Genomic DNA, 16,678 nt, shown 5'->3' with positions numbered 1-16,678 from the left:
ACAGGAATGCCACGACTTACAAGGTTTTAAGTGAACTGCAAGAGCGGACCTCATTTAAGTGCAACAACAAACTTATTAAATGTTTTTCTATCGGTAAAATAATTCAATCTTTCCACAAATGTGCACATGAATGAACAGCAATGCAAATGATTCCGAGAGGTCATTTATTCCTTACCGGGACCTGGCCATTAATGATGACCTCCTCTGCGAAGCGCACTTTCACTGGGTTGGACTTCAACTTGGCCTTTTTGGCTGCACTGATGAACGCCGACTTGGGTGACTGAAAAGGACACAGAGAGTCATCCTGGCACGTGCTCACGCTTTGCCAACATTCTAACCTTTCCTTTTGTGTGGTTCCCCCGTCAGCCGCAGCCAGAGTGTAGCTTTAATGAGATCTGAATGCTGTCTGTGTGTTAGCACAATGGCTGCCTTACTGGTAAGCATCACTGTGTCACACTGTGACAGAACAAGAGGAGCTTGAAGCACACACAGTTTACATTACAAAAGCTCAGATTCTTGTTCGTCTGCCTGAGCTCCTCTCTTCTCTAAAGAGAGCATTTTTATCTTTTGCCCTTCTGAAGCACCACTTCTTTTAAAAGAAAAATCATGAATCACATCCAGAGCTGAGTGAACACCTTTCAACAGTGATATAAGGAATTTCTGTCGATATGTGGGGATAGAAAGGCTGTCCTTTAAGATGCATATATGTTAAACTAAGGTGTTTAATAATACGATTTCAACTGTATGGCCAAGGACTGTTTTAGGACATAGTTTTTTAAATGGACAGTAAAACACATTAGAATTATATCATATTCAATGGCCCTTATTTTCAAAGTGTAAATAGTTGAATCTAAGTTCCACTCCCTCCTTCCCTCCACCAGGGTCTGACACAGTGAATGTGTTCGGTCCACGGTGGTGATGTCCTCTGATGTGAATACTGATGAGAGAGGTTCACGCAAGGTCTCCGAGTGCTCCTCACTCCACGAGTGTGTGTTTGGAGGGAGCTCAGTGTGTTTGGATTAAAGACCTTTGAAGTCAGCCGAGTGTGAAACACAGCATCATCCAAACAGCCGGAAACTATTTGCACCCTCAATTAGTGCGCTGGGGAGACATGTGTTTCCCCTCTATCATTGCTTCAGTGGAGGAGACATGTTTCCCCCCTCTGTCATTGCTTCCGCGGAAGACACCATGCAGTGGACATCACAAAAGAAAGGTAATATTGCATTCAATAACACTTAAAGTGGAAGTGGTGTGGATTGAGGCACTTACTGCGTACGGCTGAACCACTGTCAGCACGATAGACTCTTTGCAGCTCCTGCAGGGGGGAACACACGTGAGAAGGAAATACAGATTCCAACATCTTCTGAATAAAAGATTGCCACAATTTCTACATAAAGTTAAGGTGGCTCTGTCTTTACATAACAGATGCTATAAAAAAGTGATGTTGATGATGAAAAATGCATGAATGCTCCTAGTTTTTACCAACATAGATTTGAGTTATATATATGGGTCTGAGTTAAAGTGGATACGAAATATTCCTCTTTATGATTTTTGTAATATATAAAAATTTTAATAATATAAATAATCAGGCATGTCTTAATGTCTTAAGGTGGCTGCTTCCTAGGAGTGATGGTCTCCCACAACTTCTGTTCTTTCACCTTTTAAATTTGAGCTTTTTAATTTGTTACAATGTTCAGCTGCAGGACACCCACGTTTGAATTGTTATTTATGAAATTGTCATTGTTGATCGATGTTCTGGAGTAACACAACCATTAACCTGTAATACATTTGATTTTAAAATAGCATCTTGCTGTCATGGCTGAATACACTCAGGGTGGAGGCAGCTGTGATGAACTGCCATTTATGACACTTATTCACCGCCTGCCATCAGTGTCTGTTGCAGGTCACCTAAGGACTCAACTGCCATAGGCTGAGGTGGATATCAATCATTGAACTTTAACCGATGAAAATGCAGGCACAAAAACGGCAGTGGTTGGAATGGAGGTGGAATGCCAGTAGCTGAGCGTCAGCCTGGCCCATGCACTTCACAGCCGCCATCATGGCTCTAACAGCAGGTTTACTTCATGCACTTCACAGCCGCCATCATGGCTCTAACAGCAGGTTTACTTCATGCACTTCACAGCCGCCATCATGGCCCTAACAGCAGGTTTACTTCATGCACTTCACAGCCGCCATCATGGCTCTAACAGCAGGTTTACTTCATGCACTCCACAGCCGCCATCTCGGTCCTCGGGGGCCAGTTGCATATTACCTGACTAGGTCGATGACCCGCTCTCTTGGCGCTGCGCTGACTGCCTCATCGTTGATCATGACGATCTCGTCCCCGGGGATGAGTCTGCCCTCTGAAGGACCCCCTGCACAGGAAGTACAGTTCAGAGTGTGGCGCGCGCGCGCATGTGCTAAAGGCCCTCGTGTGTGCTAGATTGAAATCATTGATCATCTCAGATTCATGAATGTGGAATGCCCTTATTGAATGGAGGGCACTACAGTAGAGGTTCTACAATATTTAAGGATTAATTAGCTGTGAGTTTTCACTGACGATTACAAATGAACGTTCATCATCACTAATCACTGAACAAAGTATGTCAATGCTAAACTATATGCTTCACATATGCTATTGGGTAAACGTTATGCTTCACATATGCATATTGGGTAAATTGAGGCACACTTTACAAAAAACTAAAGCCCAAAGTCCCCATGAACAACTTTATATCAAGGAGAAAGGTAACAAATATCACAACTCAATACAAATCTCAGAAGTATTACAAGTCTTCAGAAATATCACATCATGCGCGGACTTGAGATTGGACTTCATATCAGTACATCAAGCACCTCAGCGTGTTGTCTTTGAGCCAATACGGGTCACGTTACCTGGGGTGACGGAGCGGACCACTACAGGTTTCTCACTTCCAGCCACGAAGCCAAAGCCAAGCACAGGATCCCGTCTCATCTCCACCTTCCGAGGGGCTGGTGGAGCAAGCTTCTCCCCGTCCAGACGCACTTCCTCCAGCGAGCAGCTCTGGGAAATGTGACTGCGGGGGAGGAGGGGAAAGACACAATCAGTTTGAGAAACGCAACAGGGAACAGCAGAGGAACACTTACTTATCCTCCATTTCAGTTACAGATTGTGCCGTTCATTTACATTCACACACAGTCAGCCAACCCCGACTCCTCTTCAGCCTTTGATTAACACACTATTATGTATACAAAGACGATGTCTCCTGCATCTCTTCCACTTATAACAGAAACCTTTTGTAAAAAAAAAACATGAGTGCTGTGTGTTCAATCCTCGAACAACTTCATAAATCGACACTAGTTTGATTGTTGCCTTTTATTTCCTCTTATAGGGCTTTTCAGCATATTCAACCTCAGAAAAGCTCCATGCTTGAGATGCTAACAATATGCTGTTTCTCCTTCACTTTCCTCTCCTTCCAGTTCCTCCATTGTTCCTTCTGCTCCTCTCCGCTGCAGCAGTCTCCTCATGGTGCCCACATTGTTGGCTAATTAAAGCCGTGGGCAGGGTAGGCAGTGTGCAATTCACCGTCACTTCTGACACATGCTCTCCTCGCTGGTAAAGAGCTACAATTAATCTTTCAAGGCATTCTGCGGGAGAGAGAGAGCGAGGGTGACTGCAGACCAAGGGGGGAAGTTAAAGCTACTATATAAACAGCTGCATCAGATCACCGTGTGGCAGGAAAGTGTCTCCATCAAACCACAGGGTCGCTTTTCTTCTTTTTAATAGACACTCAGCGTGTCAATGTCGCCCACCTATGAGTCACAACATTTTGACTTTGGAAATTGAACTCTTTAATACGCCATTCATTTCGAGCCTCAGGTTTTGTGCAATAGCCGCAGTATCATGACAAGCACGCCAGATTGTGTGTGATGAAAAGCATATGGACCCCTGCATCCAGGAAGTGTGTTGTCTCATCCAGCCATGGCCACCTGCTAAACATGGCCAGCCTCCCAAAGTGATGACAGCCATGTAGCTAATGGCTCCTAATCATTGCCATTAGCTGTTAATGAATCCCCATTTTAAGCGGGGTTCTCTCCTCTCAGACGGCACAGGGTCAGCAGAGGCAGCCATTTCTATTTGTCTCTCATCAGCAGCCATTGTTTCATCTGGGACCTGCCATAGAAATCTCTTTCAAATTCAGCTTTACATGATCAAGGAGTGGAACGGATGAACTTGATGAACATTCATTGTTAGAAGTCCAGAAGAGTGTTACGATTGCCATCTCTTACTCAAGCATCAAACGGCATAACAGTAACAGCCTTTTTTTCTCATTGATCTGGTCTCAGAGGAGGGCAGGCAGATCACATGACACATCAACAAATCAATCAATATGTCAGCCAATAATCCCCATATGGCTTCACACTTGCATCATATCACATCGATATCAATAGTCTGACGGACACGTGTGCATTCATTCACGCTGCATTCTGTCTCTGTAGGTTATCCTTTAGTCTTAGTTAGTTCAGAGTTCACCAGTGTGTGAGATGAGGTTGAGATGCTCACTGGGCACTGTAGGCACAGGCTGCCTGATGGCCAGGGAGCACCGGAGCAGTCCAGGGGGAGGTCATATCCTCTCATGCAAGCGCTCGGGAGCAGATGAAAGATTAGATAACCATCCGTTTCCATGTGCCCAGCAGGGATGGCTGCCACTAGAGCTGTTGATTATTGTTATTCCATCTGGTCACATGAATTCTTTTGGAAAAATAAAAAAAGCTAAACAAGTCTCTCAAGGGTAAACACTTTCTGAAGGCTGGGCAGGACCTTTGTGGACATGCCTTGCGTCTTCTCTTAGCCCCAAAGGATCAGGTTAACTGGGTTATTGGGCAGATCCCAATTTGTCAATCTATTCTTGGTTAGGGGATTCTCCTGTCCTCCTGATGCTCTCTGCATATACAAACATTTGTGTAGTGACATTAACCTCAAGGTATTTCAAGTATGTGAATAACAAAGGCATTAAGTGTCCTTAGAATATCGCCTGCCATCAAACAACCTCTCAGACACCCCGATTCACTTCAGTCAGTGATTGCTGACTGATTGCGGCCACTGTTTGATATGCCATGGATGTCTCTAGGCACTGCCTTGCAGTCACAAAGGCACGCCTCTCAGGTGAGACAGTGCCAGAGCTGAATAATTCCCTCTCCTTGAGCAGTTGAGCCTGAAGGCATGGCAGCTGTAAGTGTGCACGGGCTGCCTCCTATGACACCCTCGCTCCGGCGCCCAGAATTCATACACTTTTGAGGCTTCCTTATACACACATTAACATCGGAGTCCCACCATTTTGATGCTTGAGAGTTTAGACTTTCTCTCTCTCTCTTTCTTTCTTTCTTTCTTTCTTTCTCTCCCTCTCTCTCTCTCTCTCGCTCTCTCACAAACACACATACACACACAAACACTTTCTGCAATTGGGCCAAGATTCCACGGCAAACGAATGGAAGGCCCTTCACCACAATCACACTGACTGATCCTCAACTTCTGGTGCTGATGCTGATGCTGATGATTCAGCTGTTCAGTACCTCAGCATTCCCAAACCACTCTAACTGTGTGATTGTAGCCAGCACTATATACGCCATCTCACTTAAGAGGTTAGTCATGTATTTCTGCCAAGGGCCTTTCAATTCCTTATGGTCCAGCCTAATAAAATATTGATACCAGAGTTTAAACATTAAAGCTCAGAGTGGCACCCCCTCATGCATTTTACACCAGAAGTATCATCATTAGAATGGATCTGCTTCATGTACGTCAGACATGTGCTCCTGAGTCCCTCAGTAGGAGCAGATCTCATACATACATCCAGTCAGTCTCTGTCTCTGCATCCTGTGCATGGGTGAGATGTCATGTTCAGTTCTTATGTAAGCTGTGGCTGTGGCTGGGAGGCCATAACCCATGTGCGACGACGAGTCCCTCTTCCATCCAGCGTCAGTAACTCAAACATGTCCCTCTCCTCCAGGAGCAACTATCACCAAGGGCAGTCACGGAAAACTGCAGCAAGATTCGCCATAGCAACAAAACAAAGATTTGGAATCAGAGGGATGAGACCAAATAAACCTGCAGGAGAATATATAGGCACAGAAGATGTCTCTGTGCAGACTGTCATATTTTTAGAATCGTAGAAAATGAACACAACTCGCACAAGACACTGCTTGGGAAAAAAACCAAGGAGACGGCAGCGGTAACAAAAAGCCTTATCCTCGTACAGTAGCAGAATCCCCACCGAAAGCAGCCCTAAAGGCGCACTTGTTACACTGGGATCCCTCATTAGCATCTAGTGAAAGTGCTGTGTTGAAGGCAAGAAAACACGTCTCTTTACCTGCGCCGATGCCCAGAGCTCCAGAGTCTGTCCTAGTGCTGGATTACTGGGACAGAGGAGCACCTCATCTTATCTCCCGAGCACCATTTCTTAAGAACTCTCTTTCAGATCAAAGCCCTTCTCTCCCCTTCTCTCCATGCAGGTGGATGAGTTGAGTTTTTTTTTTATAGCCGTGCTGAGGGAGGCTATATACCTCCCTGCTCCTCCTAGGAGATTTTGGCAGCGAGTGAGCTAGTCGGAGCACAGGCTGACCGCTCTGAGCAGGGGGAGGTGAGCAGCAGTGGTGGAGATGGAGAGAGAGAGGGAGAATCAGTATGCTGAATGCACAGATGGAGAATGGGGTGGGGGGTAGGGGAGCAAGAGAGAGAGAGAGGGAGAGGGAGAGAGAGAGAGAGAGAGCTGGATAATGTGTCTGGGATAATCATGGGGTGGTGAAAAAAGAGTCTCCCGAACATCTGCATGTGAGCCGCCTACTCTACTCACTTGATGAAGCAGTCTCTCCCCTCTCTACTGGATGCCATGTCCCAGCCATTTGGGGGTCCTTGCGAAGGGCTCCAGCTGCCGGAGGGGGGCGGCCAGCCTGACGCCTTGGTCCTGTGGCTGCTGGGGGAATAACATGACAGCATTCATTTAATAAAGTTTCATATACTCTGTTTGAACTGCAACTACCGTGTTGTGCAATAATTACAGTGCAGCTGAATGGTTTGTGTGGATTCAATGTCATACAAGTAAGTCTGCCAACAGACTTTAATCACTTGGTACATAGTGAATTAATTTTACAATCTTGACATGCCATCATAATTGTTATGCTTCACTCTTGTGCTCTCAGTCCCATGAAATTGGTTTTATTTCTAGTTATCAGCAGATTCCCTAGAAGGCGCTTTTAATTTAGAGATTCTTCAATCAAGACAATGTCAAGCGAAGTTTAAAGATATACGAAAAAGTCATCATAGGCCTTAACTCACCCTATCTAACAGAAGAACATTCATGTAGCTCCGAGCATCCAGTCATGATATACTGGTCTAGACCAAATGATCGATTCAGATTCACCAGGGCTATCTGATCGGTGTTCTCTTTTGATGAAGCCCTGTCCATTTCTTCTTTTCAGATGTTAAGAGGGTGTTTTTGTGCTAGACTGAGAGCAGAGCAGGCTGCCTATAATTGGGGGCTCTAGTTGGATCTCTCCCTCTTCAGGTGTGACAATCCTCCATTTTCTCCGTCTACCCCCTTCTTCTCTTTCCCGCTTCTTCAGAAGGCTCTTGTCACATGAAAAGAATGCTTGCTCTCAAACTGAGATCTGAGCATGTCTTATTCAGAGACATTTTGGTAGTTACTGTAAGTATCCTTTGGCACATGTCACGTTCATAGTGTTCCCTGAAGTCCTTACATACATGGGGCACACACTGTGAGGCAAACGCCAGGTTCTCTGCACTTAGTCCAACTCTGAAGTGATCCATTTGCCTGGGAGTTAGTTATCTTAGCCTGATTAAAAACTTTAAAAAGAAAGACAAACACAACAACAACACCAAACAGGTTGACTATACTATAACCGAAGTACAAATAATTGTGCATGATTTCTCACCAGGCTGTGGCCACAAGTAACTTAAAGTAACAGTATGTAGCAATTGTACTTTAGGGTTAGGGTCAGGATTAGCAATTTTACTTTAAAATAACAGCTTAAAAAATTGGGGCGCTACAATGACGTTTAATATGGAAAATGGCCTCTGTGCCATTGCCATACCAGGGTCCATAGGCATTTTACTGCGCTATGTCATTTTCTGGAAGCCGCCCGAGTACTACTCTCTGCTGGACTAGTAAGTAACTTATTATATATCCCTGTTATAGCTCTGTGTAATCTGAGCTAATAACATTCTATAAAGATTAACTTTTCAATGTGCAGTGAATTGATACAGCATATAGATAACCTAAGTTTTAAGGATGCACTTTCAAATTTTGAGTTTAGTAATCTTACTGAGTGGTGAGATATCAAGATCCTGATTCATCTGTTAGTCTATTTACATGTAGCTAATGAGTAGTTAAAAAAAAAAAAATAGGATTTTACAAAGACATACAGGTGTTATAAAATCCTTTGTTAGCATTAGCATACCTGATATGTATGAATGTGTATGAATTACTATCGAAACAGACATGACCTCAGATCTGTTCAGTATATGAAAGGAGCAGCGCTCTACTCACAGTTGGAGTGGTTGTGCTCTCAGAATAGTGAAATGAATGACCCAAACACTGTGTAATCTCCATATTCCCACTCAAAGCACAAACAGAACGTTGACCCCACCAGTGTTTTGATCTTTGACGCGCTCTTGTGTATTTCCTCTGTTTCTGTTTGGCCCTCGATGGTCCGTGTATTCCTCTTGAATAAAGCCCACAGGAGAGGTTCAGGAGGCTCGGCCACACCGTGAAACTGAGCCCACTCAGCGCTCATCAATAAATGATGCCCCCTCTGTCATGTGGGCCTGACTAATAGCGGGCCAGGAGTAACACTCGCTGCACTATTCATGGACAGCTGACCATGAGCTTTGGGTGAGAAACACTTTCATACTCATCATTTATGCTTGACGATGCTGCCATTAATTGAACTGAAAATCTTATTGGGGGATTCATCTCTATAAAAATCAGTGTGGGAGTGTGTGGGAGCCCGAGCGGTGGACAAGGTGCAGTAAACAGAATGAATAAACGAAGCGCACCGCCTGCTAGTAATTGCCTGTTGCTACATCCGTGGGTCAGTCTGGGATCATTACTCATAGGCTACTACGTCTAGTGACATATGATAAATGCAGCACGACATTCACACATACTCCAAAGCTATGATGTTGGATAAGTGATAAACACCATCAGCTGTGCACTGATAAAATAAACAAGAGTAAATTAGAGGGTCTTGCCTCATGTCCTACTGGTCTCTGTTGCCATGGCAATAAAGGTTAGATGATGGGAAGGACCAAGGGTCAACCTGTCTCATACCTCATAGGGGCACCATGACATATTCACCCTGCACACGATGACAATTCACATGCTAAATAACTCAAATGAAAAGCAGATATGTTATTGTCTAAATATACCAGCTACAACTTCATTCCAAGTAGCTATTGGTAAAACTGGGAATTGCATGGGACAGCTATTTGCTTAAGAAGGCATGAAAACATTCCTTGTCCCTGTTCACTCTCCTCCTAAAATGCTAACCTCACTAAAAAGTGATCCATTTTTCATTTCTCCGAATATACCTTTATGTAATTACTTAAGCTTCCCTCAATGGACTAGAGAACACACAGTTGTCACATTCCCACACATGAACACGATACTCTGCTCTGTGTAAATAATTCACCTCAGCAATCTCAAGGAGAGGTGAAATGAAACCCAGACAGCCACATTAGCTCGGCTCCTGTTATCAGTCCACAGGATCCAGCCTCCTGGATCTCCTTTTGTTTTCTTCCCACACAGTTTACTGAGGAACATGCATCTGGAAATCCTCACTCTTGTTTTATGAAACCATATCCTCTTAAACAGACCTCATTCTATTGGTTAAATACAAAAACATACCTCAGTCATATGCAGAAATAAGTACTATGTTAGGATCAAACCTTGATCCAGTATGGCAAACTATTTTGAATTCTCCCGGTTGAATCATATAGTCATGCTTCTGTCACAGTTTGGGAGTGGTATGCCTACCGCCCCTGTCTTTATGGCTACCTTGAAACTGCCTAGCAAGCCAATAAAGATCTGTAGAATTGTATTCCTGATGATAATGCGGTATGGGAAGATGATGATGACAGAAGTACGACAGGACAAGAGCACAGACATTCCCCTAGTGACTCTGCCCACTCACATGTGTCTGTGTTCCAAGTCCAGGCCAATGTTGGTGAGAAAACAGGTTGGTGGACAAGATTATGTAACAAAAATCTTTATGAAAACGTAATATACAGAAACATGTTAAATGACCATCTCGAGAGATGGCCCCAGTCGAGTAGAAAAGCACAGAGAGTGCTCAGGCATTAAGTGCATGCACAACAGAGCCTCTCCGCTCAGTCACACAAAGCCATTTCTTATCCTTTTCCCAAACTTTTCATCATGTTCGAGCCCGGAAATTCCTTCTGTCATCAATTACATAGCTTCTGATGTCACATACAATCCCAACATTCGGAAAGCAAATACATCTCAGGCCACTGACAAATATGCGCATGAATAACACCACCATTCTATCATTTTTATGGAAGCAAAGCAAATCATTTTCCAGTGACTTTTGACATATACCGCAATGTCTCATAGTTGTGTTTGGTGCGCCTCGTATTCGAGGCTAGAATAAAATTGCTGTCTTGACAACATCCTCCCATTATCAGGGTGATATGCGGTGGTAAACCACGCATCTCTAGTCCATTTGGAGCAAACACTGCGCCATGTAGAGATTAGCGTCACCTTATTTTGCATAACAATAAACATACTGCTTACTTTGCCTTCCTCCAAGAAAATTATACCGACTAGTGGGGCTTTTTCAATCTTTTTTTTTTTCTTCTTCTTCTTCTTTTTACATTTTTAATGGGATAAATATTCATTATGCATTCTGTGTTTGTCTTGGTGAATTCAGAAGCAGGGGTAAAATGTGGATTACGTGGCGTATACCCTTGGGGGACCCTCTAAACTGCTTCTTTATGAACTCAGAGAGACTGTCTCAGATCTGCAGCTCCTCTTCCTCTTCCTCTTAGTCTCGCTGCTCCCCTGTTCTATCCTGTCCTTTTGGCTACCTAAGCTCCCTGGACGTGTCTTCGGCCACCCAGGGCTGTCATAACTGCTGCACCTCCAGCAGTCCTGGTGTGCTGCACTGAGAATCATGGCATCATCAAACCCTCATCTCTCTACTGGGGAGGGCGCTCGACCACGGCAGTTCCGGGAAATGACTGGGCACTGCACCAATTATAATGCAATAACACCCACCAACACGGCCTTCAATACACCTCACAGCGCCGGGCCCAAACAGCTCATAAAACCAGCCTACCAATGACAGAGAGAGTACATGTGTACACTATGTTCAGCTTGAATCAAAATGACCACAAAATAAAACACATAATTACCTCTGCTTCTGTCAGGTTCATTTGGGTTTAAGATATTACACACACACACACAGAATCATTCTTCTTATTTTAATTTCTCAGTCAATTCTTTGTGAATCATTTCAGTCGTACCAAACTCAGAAAAAAATATATCTCTCGCCCACCTAAGACATTTGGCATGGCACTCCATTTAAGTGCCTGTGAAGTCTTCCCAGCAAGCCTACTTCTCATGCAAGTTGATTCCTGGCAGAATACTGCTCTATTGTTAAGTAAAATATACTTTATTTAAAGCAATACTGTTTTAAAAGGCAGTAACAGTACACTGAATAATGGTAACCCCTTCATGAGGTGATGTCAAGAACTTGAGAACCATTATATGAAATAGGTGTAATGTTAGTTGATGCTGTAGTGGCTATGGCTATAACAGAGCTGCAGCCTGCCCATTAGCATTAGCTATAATGTTCATGGTGGTAGTTTGTGTGGTTGTTAATGTACAGACAACTACAAAGGCTTTCAGTAACTACAGCACTTGTCCATTGACAAACCACTGAATGCCAGACACTCTCTTCCTCCCTTTTGCTCCTATAACGTTAATAGCAAACATAAAACACCCCCTATTGTGTCCTGGGCCTCCTGGCAGGGAACCTGCTCCTCAGAATGCCTTCGCACCGCATTATGCCTCAGTTCTTTTTCTCTATGGCCTGGCTTTGAAAGATTGGGATGAATACTTGCCTGAAACCTTTCTTTTGCCTCTGCCACCTGGGGCTCTGGGAAGAGCATTTGACTCTGTACAATGTCTAACCCTGAGTGGCTTCTGCTTCAAAAGGAGACATGCTTTTTATCTTGAGGTCTACTTGTACTCTAATGAACAATTAGGTTAACGGAATTGCTTCTACCACAAAGACTACTGTGAATATGAATTGAGCACGTCTACCATACAGTATACAGTAAGAATGCCAGAACTGTGTCATAACCGTAGGCAGATTAAGTTTTGAGGATAGGGTGAAAGAGTTTCTTGCATGTATGCGAGTGTTTTAGTATATATTTGCACAACCTTCAGGTTATTGAAACATCATCTTTAGCGTGCATGCTTTTCAACCAAAGCTTGTGTTACTTCATATATCCATTTTAGAGAAAGGAGCCAAAGAGCTACACAGATTCATGAATAAAATATGCCCCTTTCCATATTTCTGTGAAGTGCTTCTTTTTATACACATTTTCACAAACAAGATGCTGCCTAACCATAAGTTGGGTACATGTTGCATATGGTAGCAGTGTTTCAGATAGACAATAATAAACATAGAAACATGTTACCCTCTTATGAGGGCCGATTTGGAAGCTTCATAATAGTCCGTGTTAATTCACGTGTAGGCTGTACAATATAACCCGAGGACAATACTGGAATGTTTATTTTAGCTAGAAAAGGAAGGGTCTTGATAAGCAAACACATCAAAAAAACAGATAGCACTGTAAAGATAAAAGGATGTTCACCTGAAGGGTTTTTAGCCAAACAGGGAAATAATGATTGCAGAGGACAGACAAAGAGGCTTTACATACCCAATATATGACACACGAGAAGACAGAAGCATGATTACATTTAGAGCTCACAAATGCTCAGTGCAGTCATCCATTTGGTAAATGAGGAAATGCATGTGGGCTTGTTCTCATTAGTGTGTCCTTACTGCTGTTTCTGCAGGATGCTCCTTCGTGAAATACAGAGCCTGCATCATTTCATTCCCAGCCCAGCTCATCACTACCACAGTCATACTAACATTTTAAAAGCCTAGCTCATAACTACCACTGTCATACTAACATTTTAAAAGCCTAGCTCATATTTACCACTGTCATACTCACATTTTAAAAGCCTAGCTCATAACTACCACTGTCATAATAACATTTTAAAAGCGTAATGTGTCCCCTGAATTTGTGTCTACTTGGATCCATGACTTATACAATGGTAGACTGAATACATGGGATTCATGACTCAATAGACTACAAGGCAAAAATATACATCTCCATCTACCTTAGGCCACGAACTTATCTGTCTGTCACTGTCTGTGTGCAGCAGTCCCAGAGCATGTCTCCCAGATAACACATTAGCCTTTAGCCACTCAACATGTATGTGAATGTACATGTAGTGGTATTATTGGAGTACAGCTGAAAGAGACAGAAATGTTTTTATATTCAGTAGACAGTGCTCGCCATTAATAGGGCAACTCCAATGTGAATCGAGTTGTAGATGAGTCAGACCACAAGCTGAGTACTAAAATGATCCTAGAGGGGGAAATATGCATGTTGCATTCTCGGCTCTTTAACAACTCTTCCCCTGAATCACCGATTCAAAAATGTAGTGTAATAAGAACCTCCCATGCCACTAACAGCAGAAATGTAAGAAGAGTGTAATGGATGAAACGGACAAGGTACAGAATGGGACATAGATTACATTAGTAGTGAATCTGCCCGTTTTATATTTTATATTTGTTTTGGCGCACTACAGCCTTTCAATAAGTGTTCCAACTGCATAGGACGCTCTTGAGCCGTCGCTCATTTCAATGCACCAGATGTCATTTCAGATTGATGTCATGTTAATCCAGTGTTATGATTTGTAAATAATGTTCAAAATATTGGGGTTAAAACCCACCACAGCCATATGGTGGTAGAGAGTTGTTGCTTTGGACGCTAATGAAAATGGAAAAAAAAAATATCTCTTGGCAGTTTAAACCAAATGAAGTATGCACAAAGCAATTCCTTTTTTGGGAATTGTAGACAACATAAAAAATTGATTTTAAAACATATGTGCGCAATTGCTTGTAATTCCCTTGCATACAAGAGCTGCCAACCGTCCAGCAAGCCTGACATTGAACATCACATCAATTAATCTCCTGATTAGAGTACTATTATAAAACTGGAGGTACATCCGTTTCAGTGCTATTCCATGTGTTGTGCCTAAATCAACTCTTTGTGACACCAGGGCCAACATGAGACAGAGCTAGCACAATAAAAGTGATGATTGTGCCTCCACATTCCAACAGGACTGGAGGGAAAGGGCACTCACACGCATGCACACACACACACACACACACACACACACACGCAAAACTGTTTATTTTTAGAATCGACAGTCAAAACTCCTGTTGACAATCACCTGGTATGATCATGGAATCAGTCTGTTATGATGATAATCTGGGTTCAAATCAAGAGAGTCAGCCAACCCAATATGTGAAAGTAGTGCTGAGTAGGGTGAGATATTAAGCTTGGAAATCTGAACTGTGAAATGATACTGTACAATGTTCAAGATCTCCCGTCTATAGCCTGACATGTGATGATAAAACAGGCCATTCTTTATGAATGTTTGGAGGCTCTCCACCCCCACACTCCCTCAGCTCATTCACTTCCACTACTTTCAAAGACATGCAATTATGCCCACTGCATTGCACTTTGGTCATACTTTAGTCATTTCATCAAATCAGACTCTGAAATAAATCATTCAGAAACAAAACTGCTATGTTGCGTGTTGTGCAGAGGTACCATGTTCAGTCTAGTCAGACAGCTATGATGCGTTCATATGTTACCTTACTTTACTCACTAGCAACATTTCAGTGCTATACAGTTTTGCTATTTCTTTTTAAAACCTCAAAAGATTTTCAAGAATTTAAAACGCCTTGATATTGCACAGCAGAAATATAGCCTAAAAATAAATAGCAAAACTCTATAGCCCTGAAATGTTGCTAGTGAGTGAACACCTCATTAAGTTATAGTATTAGTACTTTTCTTCCTCTTCCCCCTGTCGCTCTCTCTCCCTTCCTTCCTCTCTCTCTCTCTCTCTCTCTCCCTCTCTGCCTACATGATCACATGTGACAGCACAAGGAACAAGTTATCAGCCTCAACACTCAGCCTCTGCTCAGCTTTTTTCGCGAGCTGTTTGAAAGCGTTTCATGTAAATCCTGCCTGCTTCTCTAAGTCATGTCCCTGGATAATGGATGTGCTGCCAGGAACACAAAGGGCACGTTAGCACACAAGGCGATCCGCGGCGTCAAGCCAACTCACCCCGACAGCTTTGGCATCTTCACAAAGCTGAACACATCCATACGTGCGGCAGGCTGTGGTCAGAGCAGAGAGGCTAGAAATGTGCCTCACTCTGCCTCCATTGTGAGGTCTGCTTTCCACACAGCAAGGATGAATAATTCAGAATTTTAAAAAGCAGAAGAAGAAGAAGAAGAAGAGGAGCTTTTCCGGGAGTCAGGTGGAGAGATTAGTCCTGTTGCCGGGGCTTGTGCATGGCTGAGTGATTGCCGTGTCCCCCTTCTCATCAGTGGCACAGATTCAGCGCCCGTGGAACAGGATCTGGCAGCGCAGGTTCCCAGGCTACATCCTTCAAAGCATGCCTCTGTCAGCTGCGCTAAGCCAACTCTGTTTCATTTCCATCGCAGTGGAATGACGTGCGGAGGCTGTGCAGTAACAACAGCTTTTCAAACGGGAGTGAGAGCGAGAGAGCACGGGAGCAAGAGAGTGAGAGAGAGAGAGAGAGTGGCAGTGAGAAAGAGAGAGAGGGAGGGGGAGAGAGAGAGAGAGAGGGTGGAACAAATGAGAGGGAGGGGTGGAAGGGGCACGCAAATCACTGCTGATGGAGGCAGCCAGCTTCCTTGATTTCCTCCCCTCCTCCTTTGCAAAGGGCAGTATCATCAGTTCCCCCGATGCTCTGAGTTTGGAGAAGGAGGAAGGGGTAATGAGAGGGAGGGTCCAGAGGAACGTGGGGGATGCAGTTCTGTAAGAGAGGAGTGACAGGAGGAGGAGAGAGCAACAGAGGATGTGGGAAAGGGAGAGAGAGAGAGGGATGGATAGAGAGAGAGAAGAGAAAGAAAGGAAGATAGAGGATGAGGATGAGAGCTGCTGTGGAGAAGAGCGCTGGAGTAGCTGGAGCTGTGAGCTGAGGTTGAGGCTGTTTGTCTCAGTGAGCTGAGTCCTGCTCCTGCTCCTGCTCCTGCTCCTGCCCCAAGCATAACTCACTGCCTCCGCTTCAACCCAACCCAAACAGAAACAAATCAAAACACACCGCAAGCCCTCAGCACATTTCCACTGGACGCTGTTCCCCATCACGTCTGTGCTGCACCTGTCACCGCTCCTCAGCCCAGGGCCACTGAGAGGCTGAACTCTGACCCCATGCCAGAGCGGAGGAGGAACACAAACTGTGTGAGTGGCTGTGCACATACAGTATGACCTGATAAAGAGGTGTTGATGTGCAATTAATCAGCGTCTTGGAGGCGCTCTGCACAC

At 43.9% G+C, this 16,678-nt stretch overlaps 1 protein-coding gene across 5 annotated transcripts in view; it reads right to left on the bottom strand.

The window, feature by feature from the left end:
- Window positions 1–16,678, bottom strand: part of frmpd4 (FERM and PDZ domain containing 4) — a 44,672-nt gene that overhangs the window by 13,515 nt on the left and 14,479 nt on the right. For 2 of the 5 annotated variants that reach the window (XM_031560514.2, XM_031560520.2), the window contains exons 2-6: window positions 6,828–6,947; window positions 2,893–3,053; window positions 2,273–2,375; window positions 1,270–1,315; window positions 176–280 (exon numbers count right to left, since the gene is read on the bottom strand). In XM_031560514.2, coding sequence (XP_031416374.1) covers window positions 176–280; window positions 1,270–1,315; window positions 2,273–2,375; window positions 2,893–3,053; window positions 6,828–6,947 — 535 coding nt within the window. Of the gene's footprint in view, window positions 1–175; window positions 281–1,269; window positions 1,316–2,272; window positions 2,376–2,892; window positions 3,054–6,344; window positions 6,720–6,827; window positions 6,948–15,451; window positions 16,352–16,678 lie in introns of those variants that run through there. The other 3 variants (XM_031560521.2, XM_012825067.3, XM_031560522.2) reach the window with 3 other exon arrangements.

This window comes from Clupea harengus, chromosome 2 (assembly GCF_900700415.2).
Source record: "Clupea harengus chromosome 2, Ch_v2.0.2, whole genome shotgun sequence".
Lineage (NCBI taxonomy): Eukaryota > Metazoa > Chordata > Actinopteri > Clupeiformes > Clupeidae > Clupea > Clupea harengus.
This window is presented reverse-complemented; position numbering and strand designations above follow the sequence as displayed.